Here is a 24,492-nt window from a genome sequence, read left to right as displayed (position 1 = left end):
GATTGATTTTATTTCGTTTATTTTTAGTACCAGTTTCCTTCTGATGAAATTAGTGTGACCTGTTTGAATTATAACAATTACAATGCTACTTTGGCTATCGGCTACAATATTGGAACATGGAAGCTTATATCGTTGGTTACCTTACAGGTAGGATTACTTTATCAGTTAAGTAGCTACTCTTGAATTAATGTTATGTATTACATATTTCATTGTACAACTTTTTCACATTAAGTTGCGCTAACCTATCCTATAATATAAAGTAATAAGCTTTTTTGACTGTAGCAAAGGATCTCGCTAACCGCTGAACCGATATGGTTCTTCTTTACAGTGAAGACTCTTATGGGCTTCGAGATGGTTTTAAGCTATTTACTTTTTTAAAAATAAGTCTGGGTATGGTTTTAGGCTTTTTTTCTGCCCTTCGAATATAGAGCCCCTAGATGCTATGGGCGCAGCCGCTAGTTAAATAAAATAGTAAGCTTTTGTCTGAAGCTTAAGATTTCGATAACTACTGAACCGATTGAGTTCTCCATTTTATGGAAGATTTATGGTCCCTGGATTGTTTTAGGCTATTTAATTTTTATGTGTAAGATTGGTGTTCGCCTATATTCTTGCTTTAATCCTTCGAATGCATAGCTCCTAGATGCTAGAAGCGCAGCCGCTAGTCATACCTATTGCTGAAGTAATAAAGGTACTAAGAAAGAGAGGGAATGTCTGATTGAGCCAATAGGAGAATCGCATCGGAATTTACATTGGATCTCATTGGTTGAAATTATGTACACATTTTCCTACGAAGTCATGTTTTTTTTCATTTCATACATACATAAAAGTCAGCTGTTAACAGTATATTTTCTTAGTAGAAAGCTTTGCGGAATCAGAATTAAATGCCCAAAAATTTCGTTTACAATTTGAAAGCTTGAAACAAAGTTTAATTCTTAAAAAAAAAGTTAGGCTGGCAACTCGCTGGTGAGGCAAAATTATTTTTGTGAAAAATCCTCCAAAATCGAATAAAAAAATTTACAAAAATGAAATAAAATCTTAAGAGGGTTATTAACATATGATTTTGTTTAATTTTTGTAGATTTTTAATGTGCTTTTGGATGATTTTTCACAAAAATAATTTTGCCTCACTATCGAATAGCGAGTCTATCATTTTTTAAGAATCCACATCAGCTTGAGTCGAAAGTAAACAATACTTTTGTCTGCTAGGAATGTTCTCTCTTAGATTTGACGAAAAAAGGGTTCAGAATATTCTTCTTCTCTTCTATTTCTATTGCTGAAGTAATTTTCTATTCGTGGTACTTTTATCCACATAGCTACATTTCTTTTCTTCTCGAGGAAACTCCTATTGGATCTTGACAGGTTTTAAGCTATGTTGAGGGGTTTGTGAAAAGCAAGGATTTAAAGAAAAGGATCCTCTAAGACAATGTTTTGAATGAAAAAAATGTATTTAGACGGATTATTCAAGTATCTACAGCAGAAGTGAGAACACAGTGACCCATATCTCATTCCAGGAACCTGAAAATGATCCCAGGTATTATTAATACAAAGTAGAACAATGATGTTTGTCTGTTCATCTGTATGAAGTATAAGATCTCGGGAACCACTAAAATTATTATGATCTACTTAAGCATTAAATAACTGTAAGTAAATTTTGACTTTAAGTAAACAAAACTGTTTATCTTAAATGATAGTAAAATGATAAATGTTATTTATCGGATCGTGTTATAGACAGCTTTCCGCGGATATTGAAATGAAATATTATGATGACTAATCCAGTTTTGTTAACCCCGAGGGGCCAAAGGCGCTGGCTAACAAAATAGGAAGTAGTTTTATCATTTTTATATTATTTAATATTCGTATAAAATTGTCTGTAATAAGATGCTATAAATGATTTATCAGTATTGCTAAAAATAGGTTCTTTTGATTCATTCAAATTGAATCCTTCTTTTATATTTTTATTTATCCCATAATATTCTATTTAGAAACTATGTGTATTACTGGATTGTAAGAAGCGATACTGAGGAATCAGTTCAGGGGTTGGCTGTGGCTACTTTATATAGTTTAACATACAGGTAAGGATAATTTTTTTTATAAATGGATTTAGAATACATACTTGAATATTATGACAGGGAAATTTTCGCCAATTTAGCTAGTTAATATAATACTCGTTTATTGGTTAGCTCGTTTATCCAGTGGAGGGGAGAGAAATAGAAAAATCCGGATCTGCATTTTTTGCGGATCCGGATCCTTGGACTCAAAAAAATGCGGGAAAAATGGAGAATCTACCTAAATTTATATAAAATCTCAGACATTCTCTTGATGAGAGCCAATCTTTAAGGTTTAGGTTCAGACTTGAAAATTAAAAGTATTCCGTAACTCTGGATTAAAGGATAAAGAGAGATACAGATAGACAAACAAATGGTAGAAATAGTTAATATCAAGTAGGAAGGTGACAATGGTACCCAATGTTTTATAATCACATTATCTTATACGTTAGCCTAAAATTTTGGGAACTGTTATTGAATTTTAATGATTTATTCCAAACTAAATCTTCATATAGAGGAATTTTTATATTACCAATTGGAATGTATAATTTTATATCTATTATCTGTATACAGATTTTTTAAAAACAATGTAAATTGGAAAAAGTAAATATTTCTGTAACCCATGTCCTGTTATTATTTTAGACATAAACAACAAGAATATATTGGAGAGGAACTGTGTCCACTCTACACTGATCTTGAATTACTCATTCCCAGGTATTAGATTTTTAGTTATCATTAACTGTACGCTATTGAATACACTAATGGCTAGAAACCTTTTATTTAGAACAAAAATATTTCCTTATGTAGTAATATTAAGATGACTTACCTAATATTTACAATATCAGAAAACGTTTATGGCTGGACTCTACTCTATAAAAAGACTAAAAATTTTATTATTAAGGTTTGAACAATAACATGTACTGGGAGGGGAAAATTCTCCAAATTACAGCTGGTGTATCAATATGTACACCTTACAGTTTTTTGTTTAGGAATGAATATTTCTTACCCGAGGGAATAAATGATGGACCGATAGACTCCTAATATTAGAAATAACTAGAAATTTTATAATTAAGATTTGAACATGTACTGGGAGGGGAAGATTCTCCAAATTACAGTTGGTGTATCAATATGTACACCTTACAACTGGACTCCTAATATTAGAAATGAATAGAAATTTTATTATTAAGGTTTGAACATGTACTGGGAGGGGAAGATTCTCCAAATTACAGTTGGTGTATCAATATGTACACCTTACAACTGGACTCCTAATATTAGAAATGAATAGAAATTTTATTATTAAGGTTTGAACATGTACTGGGAGGGGAAGATTCTCCAAATTACAGTTGGTGTATCAATATGTACACCTTACAACTGGACTCCTAATATTAGAAATGAATAGAAATTTTATTATTAAGGTTTGAACATGTACTGGGAGGGGAAGATTCTCCAAATTACAGTTGGTGTATCAATATGTACACCTTACAACTGGACTCCTAATATTAGAAATGAATAGAAATTTTATTATTAAGGTTTGAACATGTACTGGGAGGGGAAGATTCTCCAAATTACAGTTGGTGTATCAATATGTACAGTACACCTTACAGCTGGACTCCTAATATTAGAAATGACTAGAAATTTTATAATTAAGATTTGAACATGTACTGGGAGGGGAAGATTCTCCAAATTACAGTTGGTGTGTTAACATGTACACCTTGCAACTGGACTCCTCCACATGTTTGGAAGAAGATGCTCAAGTAAGTACAAAAATAAGTTTTAAAACCAGGAAGGGAGGGAATATTGGGCTTTTTATAACACTAGTCTCCAAAAGTTTATAAGACCGTTTTTTTATTCGTTGGCTCATAAACTTTTGGGACGAAAATAGAATTTTTAGAAGACGAAGAAAGTCCCTCAAAAAAAATTCTGACGTCATAAAAATAATGGATGAGGAAAAGAGGAGTGAGAAAGAAAACCCCTAAAAAAAGAGATGGATAATCCCGCATTTTATGACGTCATATTGAGCGACTTTCTTCGTCTTCGATTTTTACTGGTTGGATCATTGTCCAAACATTTCCACTACTAATTGTAATCTACAGAAGGAGTAAATTTGTGTTACATCATTTTGGATGTACATCAATTTATCGTTCCTTGTCTTATCCATTTAGATTCCTGTTTAAAAACACTTTGCTTTTAAATTGCCTTGTGTGTTTGTGTGCGTGGCATTATAAATGACGAATGTCAAACATAGACAATTATAGTCTATTTACTATAATTGATAAATAATAGTAATAAAGTATCTTTTTCATTTCTAGGACGCGTCACCTCTCCTTGATAATGGACTTAATGTGATAATTTGGAAGGCTGGAGTTGACTACAAGACTGCCGCAACTTATTTAGGTAATTGGTACATTTTAATTATTGTTGAAACAAAAGTGCATTTTTGGTATACAAAGCTTTTTTTTGTAGCAATAGTTTTTGATGCAGGAATTTTTTTATAGGATTACACTTTCTTCATAAATATTATAATTCGCTCATTGTCGGGATGGTGATAGGTTTTAATCTCGACCTAAAACCACGTCATAACCTAACACGTTTACAAAGTTTCTACTGCTGCCAAGTCAGATGTGTGACATACATAAGAGTAAGGGGGATATCGTGGCCTATGTGCAATTCATTACCATGCATAGTTATGACTTTAAAGCAAAGGTCTTGCAGCAATCAAAGTGCTGGTTAGAAGGGCGCTTGACCTCAAAATAATGCACTTAAGCAAGATTTGGTTCAGAGCTAGATCAAACATAAGATCTCGTTGTGTATCCTCTATATGTTAACCAGGTATGACTAGCAGGACAAAGATAATAGTCAAATTATTTCAGGTATATTTGACATGAATGCGTGGTACCAAGCCCAAATGCCAAGTCTTTTCAGCGTTGACGAGGGGGATGATTTGTGCAGTTATTTCAGCCACAGCCTTCTGGAGGATCCCGATGGTCAGTCAGGTAAAGATTTTTATATAAAAAGTCATGTTTAGCATTTTCTATAATAATATATAGTGCTTTTCCTCAATTCAACTTTTGGTCCCCATTATTATACCGAAATAAAGTAAAGAAGGGAAACATTACTTTATAGATCTTTGTTTGATTGATAATACGCTTTCTTTATGACTTTGTATCCAATATTGCTTAACCTTAGAATAGCTTAACAAAACTAGGCTGTTCAATTCTTAAACAGGAGGGAAACTGCCAAAAAAAAAAATCACAATTTTTATGATTTCGAAGTGAGGCCTTCTTGAAAATAAATTTTTTTGTTCAATTAAAAATTAGAGAGCCTGAAATGAAAGTAAATAAGAAGGTTTAGAAATATGTCTAGTCCAAGACAAGAATTATTTACATTTTATTATTTTTAACTTGTCCGCAATGGTATCGTTACCATTGCATTGTTCCTCATGTAACCTCATGTTTTCTTATGTTCAGGTGGAATTCTTGACGTGACGGTGTTCCGTGACTCCGTGGCCAGGTTCACCGGTGCACCAGGACCTATTCTAGAGCAGCATTGCTACCCCAGCAGTCTCAAATATGATATTGTCGTCCTAACAAAGGATGGATATTTGACCGCTACACAATTGGGCATTCAACGCAGGTCAGATTTTCAACAGCTAGAATGTTAATTTTCTGACTTTCCTTTACAAGCGAAGCTTTTCTATAAATAGGTTCGTAAAGGATAGCGCTAATCGTCAATTTACGGATGTTATAATTGTCATATCGATTTAAAGCTTTTAAAATCATTTAGTTTACTTGATTTTTGAAATAAGAATATCTAGTATCATCATGTTAATTATGTTCTAAAATAAAGTATTTTCGTACTAAGCACCCCAACTTAAGATATTTTAGAATTGATTTATAAGAATTCTTGTTCAGATTTGTAAATAATGTTGATTTTTTATGTCTGACCTCCTGAATGTTTATGTGAAAACTATCATTTTATGTTCAAATCGCTAAAATATATGTACAATAAACTTTAACATGTATATGGTACAACTTTTTTAATATTGGCGTTTATGTTTTATTTTCAGAGTTTTAGCGGAATTATCAAGCAAACTATCAGTGCTGGTGCAACCTACTCAAATGTACCAGATCTGCCTGATGACCGGCCTAGCTGGTGGCAACATGGAGCCCTCTCTACTTGCACAAAGGCAGGATTAACGGATAAGTGAATGTTTTATAAGCTAGTGCCACACATGCAGAGTTTGGTAGGGATCTTAAAGATAATAGATGATAAATTGATGTACAATTCATTCACAATATAAATAAAAAAGATCTCTTCGGCAGATTTAAATATTGGTTGTAAAGTTTTGAACACTGTTTAGGTTTCATATCTTACTTTAAACCATGAAAACAATACACAAAAATATTTCTTCACATTTTTAAACTATTTTAATTTACTTATCTCGTTATTTCTATCTGCAGGGAGGTACTAATGAACATCGCCTTGGAGCACAACATGGTCGGGCTCATCGTGTCTGCTGTGTTTGATTGGGCAGATGGAAAATATTCTAAGGTTAGATTTATTGTTGTTTTGTTATTATTCACTTTAGACTTTATTAGTGTTATCGGTTCTTAACCTCAAATTGCCTGGCGAGCCCAATATATTAATAATGGGTGGGTGGTGGTGGTAGTCTAAATCTAATCCCTGCGGGGCTTAAACATGCGGTGCCCTATCCCTGTTTAGCTACCCTGTACCCAATATAGCCTAACTTATCATTTTTTTTAAAATAAACACAAAAACTACTCTCTTACTGAAAAATCATCATCATAAATAAGACCACTGTATTCAATTCATTATTTGTTTTTAGATAAAATGAGATTTTCAATGGCTTATTGTTTTCCATATGATAATTACGCAAACTTTCTTATCGTTCAGATGATTCTTTCACAAATAAAAGTAACACATGAACCTTTTATAGGAAGTTTTAAAAGCTATTGAATATTGATCCATCTCAAACTAACATCTTTGTACATCTTCAAAAGGAAGATTTGAAATAATACATTTAATATTTAACATTAAATGTTTTGTTTTAGTCCGGATGTAGTTTAAAGTTTGTAATGGACTGGGCATTAAAGAGAGTAGCTACGCTGAAGCACAAGCTGGATGTTACAACCGTTCCTCTCTTTGATTACAGGTTTCTTTTAATATTTATTTTTTCAGTAGGGCTTTGAAACCGATTCATAGCCGCTGGATTAGAACCGGTTCTAACTAAGCCATATTGAAATATCATGTATCGTATTATATTATAACAAATATTATTATACACAACTAGCGGCTATGCCCATTGCTTATAGTTAAATCTTAAATTTTATGGATAGAAATAGCTGAAAACTGCTAATGGCCTATATAAAGCATTCCTAAATTGGAGAACTCAATCAGTTTACATTTAGATAGTCTTATTTTATTTCTGTTAATATATTCTTAAACTAGCTGCTACACCCCCTAGAGGCCTCTAATGGCACCTAAAATGTTTCTTTTCAATCTATATTAGGATCAGCTGTTTATTAAAAATATCAAATATATATTTTGCGATTTATCTTGGGAGGGTTAGGTTATAAATAAACCTTCCCATGACCTATTTGAAGCTACCATGTAAAGAAGAACCAAATCGGTTTAGAAGATAGATCCTTCGTTACACACAGACTATCAGAGATCCTGGTACTTTTTTTATGGGGATTACTTATATTAACAATTATTTTACATATTAGTATTGGAGAAGCAGACAAGACATGCCTGCAGCTTCTTAACCAAATTTCTGGAGAGTTTTCACAGGTAACATTTTATGATTCATCCATGGTCAATCCAAGCAATGATAGGTCAATAATATAGAAAAAATATCTTGCTTTTCTTTTTATGAAATATAAAATACTAGGCTTGGTCCCTAGCCTCATTGGGAGAGTGGATTACTTCAGGAAATTAATAGCTTAAAACCATTCAAATCCATGAAGGTCCCCTGAAACGTACAACCATTCCGGACCAGTATTTTCCAAGATATTCAGATAAAAACCTTACTATTTTATTTAAAAGTATAGTTAGTTAAGTATATAAAAGTACAGTTTTATAGAACTTATAAGGTACCTTGTATAAATTAAAAATAGGAATAATGTACATTTTATTTTTAGATTTTAAGCATATTATCATCGATTGAAGATGCTTCTGGACCCGTAACTCAGGTGTGTATATTCGTATATATACATGGTAGCTACTCTATAAATATCTATTGTATCTAAAATGTTATGAAAGCACATCTTAAAATGACTGCAAAGATGCTTTTTTACCATTTCAAAGTCGAGAAAGATTGAAACAAAATCATTAATGTTCATTTAGATGTTGTAAAATAATAACAAAAACTATATAAATTGATCATCTTTTTAGCTTGGATTGGAACAACTGGAAGGAAGAAAAATTGTCACTGGATTATTACTTCTCTATACACAGGTGTGTAAATAGTATTTATTTACAAATATTTAGTAAAAAATACCTAGTGAATTTTGTCGTATTAATGATAATTTTTTTTTATATATACTAATATGTTTTCAAGAAAATAAGGGGGGGGGGGAAGTTTTGCCACTTTCGCGTAATCCGTGATTATTAGGCTAGGTATTGATGTGAGACTATAGGATATTTGGGATAAAAGTTTACTTTTGGGTAGTACTTCACGTATATTTAATCATTTTTTGGATAGGTCTCCAGGTTCAGGTGCTGCAGGCTGGAAGGTGGTTTCTGGACAGGTAAAAAAAAATTTAAAATTTTAGTTTGAAGAGTTAGAGATCAAATTATGAAACAAAATATGCATCTTTATGGATATTATTGACATATCAGAAGAAAAAATTAAAATCGGCCTCCAGGTTCAGGTGCTGCAGGCCTCCAGGTCCACTCTGGACAGGTAAAAAACCAAGTTTTTTATTTGAAGAGTTAGAGGTTAACTTATAAAACAGAATATGTATATTTTTTATATTATTGACATATTTGATGAAAAAACTAAATCGGCCTCCAGGTTTTGGTGCTGCAGGCCTCCAGGTCCACTCTGGACAGGTAAAAAACCAAGTTTTTTATTTGAAGAGTTGGAGGTCAACTTATAAAACAGAATATGCATATTTTTTGATATTATTGACATATTTGAAGAAAAAAATAAAATCGGCCTCCAGGTTCAGGTGCTGCAGGCCTCCAGGTCCACTCTGGACAGGTAAAAAACCAAGTTTTTTATTTGAAGAGTTAGAGGTTAACTTATAAAACAGAATATGTATATTTTTTATATTATTGACATATTTGATGAAAAAACTAAATCGGCCTCCAGGTTTTGGTGCTGCAGGCCTCCAGGTCCACTCTGGACAGGTAAAAAACCAAGTTTTTTATTTGAAGAGTTGGAGGTCAACTTATAAAACAGAATATGCATATTTTTTGATATTATTGACATATTTGAAGATAAAAATAAAATCGGCCTCCAGGTTCAGGTGCTGCAGGCCTCCAGGTCCACTCTGGACAGGTAAAAAACCAAGTTTTTTATTTGAAGAGTTAGAGGTTAACTTATAAAACAGAATATGTATATTTATTTATATTATTGACATATTTGAAGAAAAAATTAAAATCAGCCTCCAGGTTCAGGTGCTGCAGGCCTCCAGGTCCACTCTGGACAGGTAAAAAACCAAGTTTTTTATTTGAAGAGTTAGAGGTCAACTTATAAAACAGAATATGCATATTTTTTGATATTATTGACATATTTGAAGAAAAAAATAAAATCGGCCATCAGGTTCAGGTGCTGCAGGCATCCAGGTCAACTCTGGACAGGTAAAAAAATAAAAAATTTTATTTGAAGAGTTAGAGGTCAACTAATAAACAGAATATGCATCTTTTTTGATATTATTGACATATTTGAAGAAAACATTAAAATCGGCCTCCAGGTTCAGGTGCTGCAGGCTTCCAGGTCCACTCTGGACAGGTAAAAAAATCATTTTTTTTATTTGAATAGTTAGAGGTCAACTTAAAAACAGAAAATGCATCTTTTTTATAATATTGACATTTTACAAGAAAAAATAAAAATTAGCCTCCAGGTTCAGGTGCTGCTGGCCTCCAGGTCCAATCTGGAAAGGTAAAAAATCAAAAATTTTTATTTGAAGAGTTAGAGGTCAACTTATAAAACAGAATATGCATCTTTTTTGAAATTATTGACATTTTTGAAGTAAACATAAAATCAGTCTCCAGGTTCAGGTGCTGCAGGCCTCCAGGTCCACTCTGGACATGTAAATAATCAAATTTTTTATTTGAAGAGTTAGAGGACAACTTACAAAACAGAATATGCATCTTTTTTTATATTACTGACATATTTGAAGAAAAAATTAAAATCGGACTTCATGTTCAGATCCTGCAGGCCTCCAGGTCCACTCTGTACAGGTAAAAATTAAATCTTGTTATCTGAAAAGTTACAGGTCAACTTATAAAACAAAATATGCATTGTTTTGGTTATAATAAATTTACTTGAAGATAAAATTGAAATAGGCCTTCAAGTTTAGGTGCTGCATCTTTTAACATATTAGAAGAAAAAATTGAAATCGGCCTCCAGGTCCACTCTGGAAAGGTAAAAAATCAAAAAAATTTATTTGAAGAGTTAGAGGTCAACTTATAAAACAGAATATGCTTCTTTTTTATATTACTGACATATTTGAAGAAAAAATTAAAATCGGACTCCATGTTCAGATCCTGCAGGCCTCCAGGTCCACTCTGGACAGGTAAAAATTAAATCTTTTTATCTGAAAAGTTACAGGTCAACTTATAAAACAAAATATGCATTGTTTTGGATATAATAAATGTACTTGAAGATAAAATTAAAATAGGCCTTCAAGTTTAGGTGCTGCAGGCTTTCATTTTCAGGTATTTTTGCTTTTTTTTCTAATTTTTTTTTCCTATTATGAGGTTTTAAAACATGGTAGGTATCATATACATTGATACTTTTTTATATGGACAGTGACACTTTTACCTGGATCCTGGTGAACGCTGGTTGTTGCTGGCCAGGTGAAAATCTCAAATTGTTATTTTGGAATTTAGAAGAAAGAATTTGAAATAAAATAAGGTTCAAATATAATATTATAGTGAAATTTAAGGACCTGGAGCCTGTCTGGACACACATTTTGAAGCCTTACATGATCAATTCTACTATATTATCTTATTTTAACCATTTTTTATATACATACCTTTCATATAAATTCAAAAATTACCTTTCTGGATATTTTTCTTCAAATATGTCAATTATTTTAAAAAATGCATATTCTGTTTTATAAGTTGACCTCTAACTCTTCAAATGATTTTTTTAAATTTTTTTACCTGTCCAGAGTTGACCTGGAGGCCTGCAGCACCTGAACCTGGAGGTCGATTTTAATTTTTTCTTTAAATATGTTAATAATATCAAAAAAGATGCATATTCTGTTTTATAAGTTGACCTCTAACTCTTCAAATAAAAATAAGATTTTTTACCTGTCCAGAGTTGACCTGGAGGCCTGCAGCACCTGAACCTGGAGGCCGATTTAGTTTTTTCATCAAATATGTTAATAATATCAAAAAAGATACATATTCTGTTTTATAAGTTGACCTCCAACTCTTCAAATAAAAAACTTGGTTTTTTACCTGTCCATAGTGGACCTGGAGGCCTGCAGCACCTGAACCTGGAGGCCGATTTTAATTTTTTCTTCAAATATGTCAATAATATAAAAAATATGCATATTCTGGTATATAAGTTGACCTCTAACTCTTCGAATAAAAAACTTGGTTTTTTACCTGTCCAGAGTGGACCTGGAGGCCTGCAGCACCAAAACCTGGAGGCCGATTTTAATTTTTTCTTCAAATATGTCAATAATATAAAAAATTATACATATTCTGTTTATAAGTTAACCTCTAACTCTTCAAATAAAAAACTTGTTTTTTTTACCTGTCCAGAGTGGACCTGGGTCCAGAGTGGACCTGGAGGCCTGCAGCACCTGAACCTGGAGGCCGATTTTAATTTTTTCTTCTGATATGTCAATAATATCCATAAAGATGCATATTTTGTTTCATAATTTGATCTCTAACTCTTCAAACTAAAATTTTTAATTTTTTTTACCTGTCCAGAAACCACCTTCCAGCCTGCAGCACCTGAACCTGGAGACCTATCCAAAAAATGATTAAATATACGTGAAGTACTAACCAAAAGTAAACTTTTATCCCAAATAACCTATAGTCTCACATCAATACCTAGCCTAATAATCACGGATTACGCGAAAGTGGCAAAACTTCCCCCCCCCCCCCTTATCTTTTGATGTTTACTGTCTTATACATAACAAAAGCTGGTCACCCCTAGCATTTGAGCTTATAGCTTTGTTTTTGTTAACCTAACATCAGGGGTTCTATATCGGAAAGGAAAGATAATGGACAAAAAAATAGTCCAAAACCATCATAGAACCTGAGTGAAAGTACCATAAAATGGAGAACTTATTCTTTTGAATTGAAAGGTATTGCAATCTTCAACTTCAAGAAGAAGAAAAAAACTTAGCTACTTAATATAATAGGATAATAGTAGCGCCTTTTCTCTGTAATAAATAATTTCAGGCAATCACCTGGTTTGTAAATGCTGGCCTGTTGCCAGAACAGCCAGAAGGCAGCCGGATGAATCCTTATCCTGTTGGTTATCTTATAGGTAAAAGCTTTTTTTCTATAGTCAATTAGGGGTATTTTCGGTAGGGTAGGGGAAAAGTCGATTTCTGGCCCCCCTCTCTCTTACAATTTTAGGTTTAAACGAAAACGAAAAAAATGAGGACGGGGGGTGATTTTTTTTCAAGTAGCATGATGGTGCCGTCACCCGAAACAGCTATACAGCTTTCCAGGGCCTCTGAGAATCTACACTGTGTAAAGGACAACCATATCCTCCTTTGCTTTTAAATAAAGATTTTTTTTCTATAATAGATTGTTTTCTATCTAGAAATGTACCGTAGCCGACGAAGGTCTATGGGTCAACTGCCCCGCACCTTTGGAAAACCATGTCTCCTTGTCGACCTACTCTGTGAAGATATTGGAGACGATTTAATTAAGTGCTTTCAGGTATTTTCTCTTGTTTTTTAAATTAAATGCTAGATACGAAAAAGAATTCTAAGTTGAATGAAGCCGGTCTTTTTAGAGAATAAAAACACAGCTTGACACTTTGTGGTTTACTTTCTTGCGATCTTGTTTAAATTTTTATTCGCTGCAGAATGTCCAGAATTGCGTGGGCCGCTGCATTTTTGGTTTTGACTGAGAAACATGATTAAAATCTTAATGAAGAAGTTATACTTGGTTTTACAATGTCCAATTTACACTAGGGTTGGGCCGGATACTTTTTTGGCCGGATACCGGATATCCGGATAGTTTCAATATCCGGCCGGATATCTGGCCAACGCTCGATATCCGGCTAATTACCGGATATCCGGTATCCGGATAGTTTCAATAACCGTTAACCGAACGGATATCAAAAATGGCCGGATATCCGGCCCAACCCTAATTTACACCTTCATATATTGAATGTATTTTCCTTTTTAGAAATCTGGTGGGGTAGGTGACTATCCGCCTCCCTCCCTGCACGGCCTGCTATCAGTTTTCCTGGCCCCTGCCTCCGCCCCTAGCAAACTCAGGCTTGTCCAGTACCTGTTTCTAGACCTTGCACAGGTATCATCTAGTTTCACTTTCCAGTTTGGCTACGAAACCGATAGATATTCGCGGAATTAAAACCGGTTCTACTAAGCCAAAATCAAAAATAATGTATCGCATCGCATTACAGACATTAAAATAAAACTTCTAAAATTTTTACCAATTAAATATTAATCTCAAAGTTTTTCATTTTGCAACTCTGGAAAGCTGTCTATAATGAAATGCGATAAATAACTAATTCATTTGCACAATTATCATAATATACCTACCTAACATTTGTGTTTAAACTGAATGTATTTTTTTTTTCACCAAACATTTGAAAATAGAGTTAATTAATTATTTTCATATTAAAATTAAAATAGTTATTTCTCTTATTCTGCGGATAAAAAATGTTCAATGTAAGATTAAAACCAGTTTTAATCCTATGATTGTACATTTTTATATTCGTAGAAAATTTGATATAATACGATGCTAGACATTATTTTTTCAAATGGATGAGAACCGGTTCTGATCCATCTGATATTAATCGGTTTCGAATGACTTTGTATTTCTCGACACCAAAGGTCTCTTTTCCATAAGTTTCCATGTTGTTTTTTTTCAGAGTTTATCTTTTAAAAATATTTTTATCAAGTAAAAAAATTAAATTGTAAATCTACAATTAATTTTATTAACATTTATTTGTTGATTAGGTTTTAAATCCTGAGCTGTGGTCAGATTTAGTGGACAAACTTATAAAATTTCCCTCAGCCTTCAGTCTACCTCCATCAGTTATCAAGCTAACACAGGTTGGGCAACATTTATATTGTAATCATACTTTAATTTTAAGTGTTGATAGAAGAAAAGGGTACAAAATTTATTAGAGAGGAAAAATACTTAAATATACTTGTATACAGTATCTGAAAAAACTGTAGCATAAATACTAGGATGCAATATTAATATTTCATTTACTTATTGACATTGTTGTCGCTACGTTACGTTTATAAGACTGTGAGACTTTTGTCCACTCCGACGTTTGGGACTCCTGCGTTTGTCCTAGGACCGTTAAAGCGTGTATATACAAATCTAGTAATGATTGTAAAAATGCTTCGCTTTTAAGATTATCCCGTATTGAGACAGGAATCATCTTGAAAACTGCTGATTCGATGGGATAAAAGACAATTTCCTTTTTTAGGCGTTTTGGTTGTTGGACCACGAAGATTTTGAGGAATCTGTTGCCATGCTGCTTGATCCTCTTCTCAGGGACGATGACGTGAGTCCTGATCATCATAGGTAGATATAACCTTTTAAGATACTAGTTGCTTCGCCCCCAGCTTTCCACGAGAATAGCTTGTCAGCTTAAAATGTAACTGTTAGAATACAATCAGCTGTGCGTAAAACTTACGAATCTAAGATTGACAAAAATATTCTCACCGTGAATCTCCGTTCGCATCTGTATCTTTAATTCAGATAATCAGGGCTACATACATACAGGGGAGGTTGACGTTGGAGCGGTCAGGAAATATCCTTAAAACACTCCACATTCATAAAGATTTCCTGAAAAGTACAACCCATTTAGTCCTTCAATTCTCCAAGCTTTTTATTTCATACTCCTTTCAAATGAAATCTTGAAAGTAAGGGGTTCAATACCCTTCCAAAAAGTTGAAGTAAAATCTAAGATATTTCCAAAAAAAAAATTAAGGTTGCATACGGAACAGTCAAGTTCTTTTTTTGTGGGGGTGGGGGGGGGGGGGGATAATAACCCTTTTTATCCATACTTGTAGACTACTAACAAATGAAATTCTTTGTTGCAGGGCTATTTTGACGGCTCTACTATGCCAGGGTCAGCACAGCCTGGCCCTGAAGTATACCCAGCTGCGTAGGCCACCCATGCTCGACCATAGAGATATTCAACTACATATGAATGTTCTACTACAGAATGGCTCTATACAGGTTGGAATTTTATATATTCAGAGAACTTAAGGGATAGGTCAATTGATGATAAATTGATACCCAAATTAATTTAAGTAAATTTACCACATCTGTAAACTATATTGGTTATTGGTTGAAGTTTTGACGAAACTGGTTAAAGCCAACCAATAGAGAAATGATATAAGTACTAAGTTATTAAGCCAACGATTGACTGAACTTATTCATAAAATGTTTGACAATGAATAATAAATTAACCTTCATATCAATGTTTTCCATATCCAATCTATTCCACTTAGAATTTTACGATACACAATTTTAGAACCCTAAGATTTTTAAGATATACAATGTTAGAATAGAATATAAAATGTTATGGGAAAGATTCATTTGCAGTCTCTCTAATGACGACAAACAAAGTGACTCATTCTGTACCTTGAGTAAAATTATTGGTTGAAATGTTTAGACACTGCAAATTTTAACCAAGCAATTAAGATTAGAAAAAAGTATCGAAAGTTTTTGAATGAGAGAGCAAGTTTTAAAAACTTTGGGTACCAATATAAATTAAAATTCAGTGCCGCCCTCCTTTCCAGTTATTTACCACCAACTTGTATTTCAGGCTGCCTACACGTTCCAGAAAAGCCACCAGGCCTACAACGGAAGTTCCGAGTTGTTACAGCAGATATTTACCAAGGCTGAAGATCTAAATAAACTTGAATCTGTGCTGAAACTGTATCTAACTAAACAGGAGGAAAGCCAACTTGTCAGGTGATCTGTTTATGTTGTGTACTGGGTAGCCCTGCAGAGTTAGTGTACAGTAGATATAAGCTCGGCAGGTTTTGGGCTCACATCATGGATTAGGAGGCATAGATGAAGAAAAAAATTAACCCTCCTCCCCCCCTTCCAGTATTTATAATCTATTTTTAAAAATAGGGGGGTTTAGTGCTCGAAAGCGAATTTGAGGAAAAAAGCACCTTGGATTCTATGATAGTTGGTAAACACAGGGGGAAAAAGACTTTATATACAATGAAATGTTTACCAATGTTTTAGAAATATAATGTTCTCAATACAGCTTATCAATGTTAATGCTGCGTTAATTTGAAATATTTGTCCTTGTTTAAAGGCTAAATAATATATTTATTTTAGATTTTTGCAACAGAGTAAAAAAGCTGGAAGCCAAGAAGTTTTAATGCTCTATTATCTTCAACGTTCAAGGCAAGTGTTTTTTTTATTCACAAATTTTTAGATAAGACAGTGGACAATGAATTGATATACAATGTACACCCCAAATTATGATGAACAAAATTGCCCATTTTGTTGATTGAAATTTCAGTATAAAAGTAATCAAATCAAAGGTTTAAGTCACCTTACATGTGAATGTTAGTTTTAAAACTTTGGTTACCTGTTTAATACACATTAACACAGTCCAACGTCCCTTCACTAATAATATGCTAATAAAATTATGATAAGATTATAGATATATTGGTAATTAACTAGAAATTACTCTTACAATTATTTGTATTATACAGGTATACTGAGGCATACCAGTTGAACCAAAACCTGCGTTCCAGACAAGTCAGCACTCCAGCTATGGATGCTATTATGGACAGGTATAGATTGGATAGATTGAAAAATAATGAGAAGGTCAACTTGTTGAGAGAGAATAGTAGATAACTAATTTGCCCTATCTTTTCACGAAATGTTGTCTAATTTATATTAGGTTCCAGTTTTGGCATAGATACAAAAATCCGCAAAACCTGAAGAAAAATACTGATGTACTTTTTATGAGTAGATTTAAAATGTCTTTTTGTTGAAAACTACATATAAGCAACAATATATTAGTTATTTATTGCATCGTGTTCTTGACAGCTTTCCACGGATATTAAAATGAAAAATTACAAGATTAAAACCAGTTTTGTTAGTCCCAAAAAATTTGGTATTTATCTTATTTTTTTTAGTAGCGAAGCTACTCTATAATTCACTTTGTCCGTCAGTCAGTCCGTAACGCTATGGGGGAAATGGGATTTACTCAGCTCCTATAAAAGATAGAATGCTGAAATTTTTTGACAACATTCCCATCATTAAGGAGCACAATTGACTATAAAACATCATTGGCGTTCGGACTGATTTTTAGCAGGTTTTAGGCTATTTTTCACATTTTTCTCCATATCTTCAGTGTTTATGGTCTGATTTTCAAAATTTTTTCAGTTATAGATATCAAAATTAAATTTCCCGTCTTTTAAAGAAAACAATCATGACGGCCAGACTGCCTTTTTAGCAGGTTTTAGGCTGTTTTTTTTATATATTTAACATTTTTCTCCATATCTTCAGTGTTTATAGTCCGATTTTCAAAATTTTTCAGTTATAGATATCAAAATTAAATTTTCCGTCTTTTAAACAAAGTAACCATGACGGCCAGACTGCCTATTTGGCAGGTTTTAGGCTATTTATAAATATATTTAACACTTTTTTCCATATCTTTAGTGTATATGGTCCGATTTTCCAAATTTTTTAAGTTAAGGATTTAAAAATTAAATTTTTTGTCGTTTTAATAAAACAACCATGACGGCCAGACTGCCTTTTATCAGGTTTTTGGCTATTTTTATATGTTTTACATATTTCCCCATATCTTTGTTTATTTTGATACAATTTTCAAACTTTTATGGGATATCAGTATCAAAATAATTTTTCCCATTGTTATGAGCATCTTTATTATAATTTACTTTGACCATCGTCATCATGCAAAATAAAACAAGGTTTCATGTTTATTTTATCCAATAAATCTATTCTTGATTTTAGTAAAAACCTTTTAAATCTACCTGTACGTATTCCCATCGACGATTTTTTGTGCTTCGCTACTTATGGATGTTGTCATCCTTGTTATCTTAACATTCATGGAAAATTTTATGTAATACGCGATTTATATCTCAATATTAATGAAAAATTTATGTAATACGATTCTATATATGATTTTTCAGTACGGCCGGTAACTGGTTATAATCCAGCAGATATTAATCGGTTTTGAAGCCATACTGGAATAGTTATTTCTCGCATCGTATTATAAACGGCTCTCCGCGGATATAGAATGTACTATTATAAGATTAAATCCAGTTTTTTTAGACCCGAGGTGCCGAAGGCACGGGCTAAAAAACTGGTTTTAATCTTATGATTGTACATTATTATATTCGTAGAAAGCTGGATATAATACGATGCTAGACATAGTTTTTTCGTATGGATGAGAACCGGTTCCTATCCACCGGATTCGAATGAATACGAGAAAATTATTTTCACAACTTTTCCAGGTATTGCAGTATCCTGCCAAGTATCGGCCCGGGTTCCCAGCTGCTGCTCTCTAAACTGCCACCAGGTGGCGGCAACAAGCTGCAAAATAAGCTGCCAGTGGCTGTGAGTGTGAAAACACCGCTGCCAGCCGGCCGTGGTCTGATTAATTTAACAAGTAGAGCAGCAAGGATCCAGTCACAGCTGGCTACCCCGAAGAGACAGATGCCCTCGGAAACACCATTTAGGTAAAATTATTATTTTATATCAAATATTTTTTGGCCAATATCCCTCAAATTGGTTTGTCGAGCATAAGATCCCCCCCCCCAAAAAAAAAAAAATTTATTTGAATTCAGGTTAGGTTATATTCATCATAAAATTTTTTTTTGTTATGAAAGTTTTCTTTTTTGTTCTGAAATAAATATTATGTACTTCCACAGGTCCAAAACTAAGAGTTTCCTGTTATCTGAAAGCAGCCTTGAGTCAGCTAAGAAGAGAAAATTAGCTGAGAGACCAACAATGGAGTTCCCTTCTGAAGTTCATGAAAAAACAGGTATCTTGTTTTAATAAAGATGTCAACTTTTATGCAAATGAATACCTAGTACCTTCATATTGGATTTATATTCCAATGGAAAACTACCGAAGGTTAGAGCAATAAAGCAATGATTGAAAATACTGAAAATTGAGTATACAGAAAATAATGTTATACTATATCGGGCACTGGATATCACTGCAGGGGTTAGCATAGAAGAAAAGACTTACCTCCCTCTCTTATTTTTAATTTTCTTTGAAAATGAGAGGGATAAGGTGGTTCTGAGGGAAAGCACCCGACATACAATATTAATTAAAATTGTTTAGCTGAGAAATCTGTAAGTCGGCCCTCATCTGGTGAGCTGGTGACTCCACCTGGAAAAAGAAGCCGCATGACTGAGGACCAGAGCAGTCTTTCTATGGCTAGCAAAGTGGACCTGAATCCTTCCAGGTAAAAAATATGAAAACCTGTATACATGGAAGTATATATATTAGAAAATGAAATGTTATTAAATAATAAAGTAAAAAATGAAAGCAAAAAGGGGTAGTTTTTCGTTCCTTTGTTTATTATTTTTAGAAAGGTTAGTTAACTTGATGCTTTATCTCCAGAGTGTCCAAACGTTTCAACCACTAATTGTAATCTATAGAAGGGGTAATTTTGTGTATCATAGTTCAGGGTGTACAATGTACTTCAATTTTTCGACTTTTATCTTGTCACTTTAGATCCCTGTTTATTTCTCTTTTTTCAGGTTTTTACAAGGAGAATTCAAAAGTTTGCTGGAGACCCCCACAATTGTGAGGAAATCAGTGTCCAGAGCTTCTGAAAGCCATTTTAACTTGGATCAAACAAGTCACACCCCACACTCTATTCTTAAGGTATTTCATATAAATATAAATTTTCTTGTCAATAATGTGGTCTAATTGTTATTACACTGTGTCACTATTAGTCTAATTAATTGATTGCTAATCTACAATTTCTATACTTGATATTATTTCTTTGAGGTTAAAAACTTGATCCAAGAGAACTCGCCTGCCCTGGATGATTCTATGAATGACTATCCTGCTGGTAGCCGGGGAGGTAGCTGTGGACCAATATCAATGCATGACACTAGACACAGTCATTCTAGGGAAACTACGCCTAATAAGAGTCTTAGATTTAAGGTGAAATTTTGAACTATACTTTTTTAGAGGGGGGTTTGGTAAGGTTTTTTTTTCAAGAGGTGATTACTCCATAGATGCTGTTCATTCATCACCCCCGAAAAAGCTTAAAACCTACTCTTCACTTTTAAGGAGAACCATATCGGTTTGCGAGGTCCTTCTCTAGACAGCAGACATCCTGTTATTTTTATATAAGGATAATCTGAACTTTCTTTGATACCAAAAGAATGTATTTTTTATTAATTGACACCTTTTAAAGGTACCCAAAAAGCTGCCGCCGACTGGAGGTCCACCGTACTCCCTGAGTATGCCCAGCAGCGAAGCTTTGACCACCATTTTCTCGCCGAGTTTACGGTCTCCAATGGCAGAAATGGGTACAAGCTCAGATGCAGAGATTTCGTTCCAGATTCCTGCCCACAGGGTGGATCAACCACAGTTTAGCAGGTAGTGTCTTTCAAGTATTTATTTCAACTAGGAAGAAAGAAACTATTAGGTACATATTTTTTACTTTTTAAAGCCTTGATAATTAATCGGTAAAACTCCTTTGTTTGACTGTGCACATTTTTAAAACACTAGCGGCTTCGCCCATAGCCTCTAGGGGCTTGGCCCCAAGAGGTTTGATCAAACCAATTTTTCGTATTTTAGATATAAAGGAAAATTTAAAAAAAAATTGTTGGGGTATTTTTATTTTGGGTGGGGGGGGGGGGTTGGAGGTGTCCAACCCCCCAAGAAAATAGTTATAAATCTTCCCGGGACCTATGAGAAGCTACCCTTTAAATGAGAACTCGGTCTGTTCAGCGGTTAGCGAGATCCTTCGCTACAAACAAACAAACAGACAGACAAACAAACAGACAGACATCGTTCTACTTTGTATTATAGATGTACATTTGTGACTAAAATAGGGTGAAAAATCAAAGTACCTATTAAGACAATTTTATGACAAAGTTGTTTCTGTATTATACAATTCTAGCGTCTTAACCAGGGAGTAAGGGAGGGGACAATGGGCAGTTAATTCAATTTTATAGTTGTGACCCTTTAAGGTTGAAAACCCAGATATTTCCAGATAAAACAAGTATTTGCAATATAGCAACCTTTAGTGGAAATTTTTGACTTTTTGAATTGTTTTTAATTCGAAATGCACCATCCTTAAACTGATGCTTTACTACAAGCCTTTGATTCTAGAGATCAAATCCCTTGTTTACAATTCATTTCCATAATTGTTATTATTAAAACTTCGGAAAATTAAGGAAACGTACCATTTTACTTTTACAACTTCTTTTACCCAAATTTTTTTTATTGTATTTATTAAAAAGCTTAGACATGAAAAAGCCTTTAAATAATTATATTACAAAACTTGCTAAAACAATTTCCTTCCTACAGAACTTTTAACTCAAGTTATTTCATTCAACGAAATAAAAATGAGATACCTTGCGTCAAAATTTCATACTACATAAATAAAATAGTTGAGAACATAAGTACATCTTAATTTTAAAGATCTTAAGGTTTAAGTAACATATCTTAGGATAACTGGTAGCTGCGCTCCTAGCATCCAGGACAGAAAAATAAAATAACACCATCTTGAGATTTTAATGATAAACAAACCTTGAACAACGACTTCGAGAATTTTCCCTAAAATTTTGAAATTAATCGGATCATTAATTACATAAATATTAAGCTAAAGACAAAAAACTTTTGCCTTTACATTAAATCAATAAGAAACATCTAACATGTCTAAAGTAACGAAAAGAGCTAACCGTTACGGACGTACAAATGTGCGGGACCTAATTATAGGAAGGCTTTGCTCATGATAACTAATAATCTTAATATAATTTCTTTCTACAACGCACTAATCGGAATGAATTAACATTAAACAAGAATTAGATATAAAAAATGTAATGATTCAATTTAAAAAATAATTTTCAAAATCAAAATATTCTGTCTGCTTGTTATTGTTTATCTTTTTGTTGACGCGCTAGTTTGCCGCGAGATTATGCATGATTTTGCGTGACGTCATTCATAATTGGTCCCCAAGATTGGTTAGAAACTGCTAAATTCTTGCATGTTCCCTTTAAGCCAGTCCCCAAAGTCTGAGACTCCTAAAAATTGAATATTCGATCCATTGTCCCCTCCCTTACTCCCTGCGTCTTAACCCTTGGAATCTAGTGATTAAAGGGTAAAAAATTGCATAAATCTATCTAAAGTAAAACAAAACAGTTTTTCATTCGGGAATATTTGTGAAGCTACACTGAAATAAAGAACTTAATTGAATCCGTTCAGTGGTAAGCGATATCTTAACGGACAAACTAAAAATTGTCGCTTTGAATCTAACTCATAGATATTATTTTAGGTTAAAAGTTCGGAATATCAGTGAAAGTTCTCGCCGTAGTTCAGAAGATGACAGTTTTCACAGGTAGGGTCCTTCATTTTTATTTTCAAACAAGATCGATTACGTTCATTTGTAGTTGTTATGTCGTAATGTTTCATTAACTTTTTGGGGGAAATTTTAAGGTATAAGACAATGGAAGATGATTTAAAATGCTCACTCAATTAAGCCAACCAATAAGAGAACGTGTTAATATAACTTATAACCTATAAAAGGGGACCAATGTCCCCTCCCTCACTGCCTTTTCTCTACAAATATTTCGTGGTTTTTCCTCTGGTAGCTTTCTTCTTTTTTTCTTCAACAGATGTGTACAATGTACAATACATGGTTATTTAACTTAATGGGAAGGCCTTATCTCTTTCTTGATTAGTAATCAAAGAATTTTTAGGGGGGGGGGGGTTGAAATAAAGTGAAGGGTTGTCCCCTCCACCGCCCCCTCCAGAAAAAGCATTTCCTTTGGCTCAGTGTTTTGCATGCTCCTTGCTCATGGTTTAATTTCATGAAAAAACATATTTGTATAGTTTGGAAAGATCGCGAACAAGTATTACAGACACGCCTCAAGATAAACCTACAAAAGAGACAACAACTACCTCCCCAAGATTTAGGTTGTCCGACAGTTTAAGGTATTACTTCCATTAGATTATGTCCAAATTCCTGGGATCTAAAGGAATAAGACAATTGCCGATTAATTGATGTACGTATACATCCCCAATGATGATACACAAAATTACTTCTGTACATTAAAAAATTTTGGGTTGAAACGTTTGAACACTCAACTTAATGAAACAACCGATCAAAATTCACTCAAGTTCCCATATTTATTGGGCCAAAGAATAAGAAAATGTTATCATTTATTTTTGGGGACTAGAGTAATAAACAGCCCATTGTCATCTCTCTTTTAGATCATGACAAAACTCACTCACCTTGTCACTTGATTTCTAAAAGCATGATTTGAATCAAGATCTCTGTGTAACACCCATGAAACATTTGACATAGACAAATATATTGATATGACGTCCTTTATTATGTAGAAAATCTTTGTACTTAATTTATGACTAAATGTTGAACAGTTATTTTATTTATGGTCATTATTAAAGATTAACATCGTTTTAGCAAAGCTACTCTATAACTATGGTATTTTTGATTAACAGTCAGTCACCTTCTTCCATGTATTTGCACATAATTTTAATTTAACAGAGTTCAGTACTAATTCGAATCAACAGACCACAGTATACACACGCATATTTTCATAGTTGTATTTAAGATTTGCACTTCATTGGTCGGCCAAATGTCGTCGGTGTTTAACTTTGCTTTTACTGAAAATGCCATTATTTAATCTGTATTATTGCTGCACTCCAGTTTTATTGTTTTTGGTTTTAACAAGCGAAGCTTTTCTCTAATTAGGGTCAGCTATTCCGTAAATCCAACTGTCCGGGTTAGTTCTGCGTGGATTTAAACGAGCAAGAATTATCCCATCGATTTACAGCATGACCCTCGAAAAAGTATTTTT

General features: G+C 33.4%; 1 protein-coding gene across 1 annotated transcript in view; it reads left to right on the top strand.

Annotated features, from left to right (window-relative positions):
• The window catches only part of LOC145324827 (uncharacterized), a 67,213-nt gene that overhangs the window by 11,411 nt on the left and 31,310 nt on the right, over positions 1 to 24,492 (top strand). Inside the window, exons 9-39 of the mRNA XM_080167503.1 lie at positions 28 to 147; positions 1,451 to 1,530; positions 1,982 to 2,071; positions 2,687 to 2,758; positions 3,693 to 3,798; positions 4,354 to 4,438; positions 4,915 to 5,037; positions 5,512 to 5,677; positions 6,111 to 6,230; positions 6,505 to 6,595; positions 7,117 to 7,217; positions 7,792 to 7,855; positions 8,206 to 8,256; positions 8,459 to 8,521; positions 12,659 to 12,746; positions 13,029 to 13,147; positions 13,622 to 13,747; positions 14,419 to 14,514; positions 14,901 to 14,998; positions 15,520 to 15,658; positions 16,251 to 16,399; positions 16,778 to 16,846; positions 17,161 to 17,241; positions 18,934 to 19,158; positions 19,351 to 19,463; positions 19,769 to 19,892; positions 20,191 to 20,317; positions 20,444 to 20,602; positions 20,859 to 21,043; positions 22,947 to 23,009; positions 23,504 to 23,605. Of these exons, the coding sequence (XP_080023629.1) occupies positions 28 to 147; positions 1,451 to 1,530; positions 1,982 to 2,071; positions 2,687 to 2,758; positions 3,693 to 3,798; positions 4,354 to 4,438; positions 4,915 to 5,037; positions 5,512 to 5,677; positions 6,111 to 6,230; positions 6,505 to 6,595; positions 7,117 to 7,217; positions 7,792 to 7,855; positions 8,206 to 8,256; positions 8,459 to 8,521; positions 12,659 to 12,746; positions 13,029 to 13,147; positions 13,622 to 13,747; positions 14,419 to 14,514; positions 14,901 to 14,998; positions 15,520 to 15,658; positions 16,251 to 16,399; positions 16,778 to 16,846; positions 17,161 to 17,241; positions 18,934 to 19,158; positions 19,351 to 19,463; positions 19,769 to 19,892; positions 20,191 to 20,317; positions 20,444 to 20,602; positions 20,859 to 21,043; positions 22,947 to 23,009; positions 23,504 to 23,605 (3,395 nt within the window). The remainder of the gene's footprint in view (positions 1 to 27; positions 148 to 1,450; positions 1,531 to 1,981; positions 2,072 to 2,686; positions 2,759 to 3,692; positions 3,799 to 4,353; positions 4,439 to 4,914; positions 5,038 to 5,511; positions 5,678 to 6,110; positions 6,231 to 6,504; positions 6,596 to 7,116; positions 7,218 to 7,791; positions 7,856 to 8,205; positions 8,257 to 8,458; positions 8,522 to 12,658; positions 12,747 to 13,028; positions 13,148 to 13,621; positions 13,748 to 14,418; positions 14,515 to 14,900; positions 14,999 to 15,519; positions 15,659 to 16,250; positions 16,400 to 16,777; positions 16,847 to 17,160; positions 17,242 to 18,933; positions 19,159 to 19,350; positions 19,464 to 19,768; positions 19,893 to 20,190; positions 20,318 to 20,443; positions 20,603 to 20,858; positions 21,044 to 22,946; positions 23,010 to 23,503; positions 23,606 to 24,492) is intronic.

Source organism: Acartia tonsa, chromosome 7 (assembly GCF_053477335.1).
Source record: "Acartia tonsa isolate MP-2025a chromosome 7, ASM5347733v1, whole genome shotgun sequence".
Lineage (NCBI taxonomy): Eukaryota > Metazoa > Arthropoda > Copepoda > Calanoida > Acartiidae > Acartia > Acartia tonsa.
The sequence above is the reverse complement of the archived record's forward strand: the minus strand, read 5'-3'. Positions and strand labels throughout refer to the sequence as shown.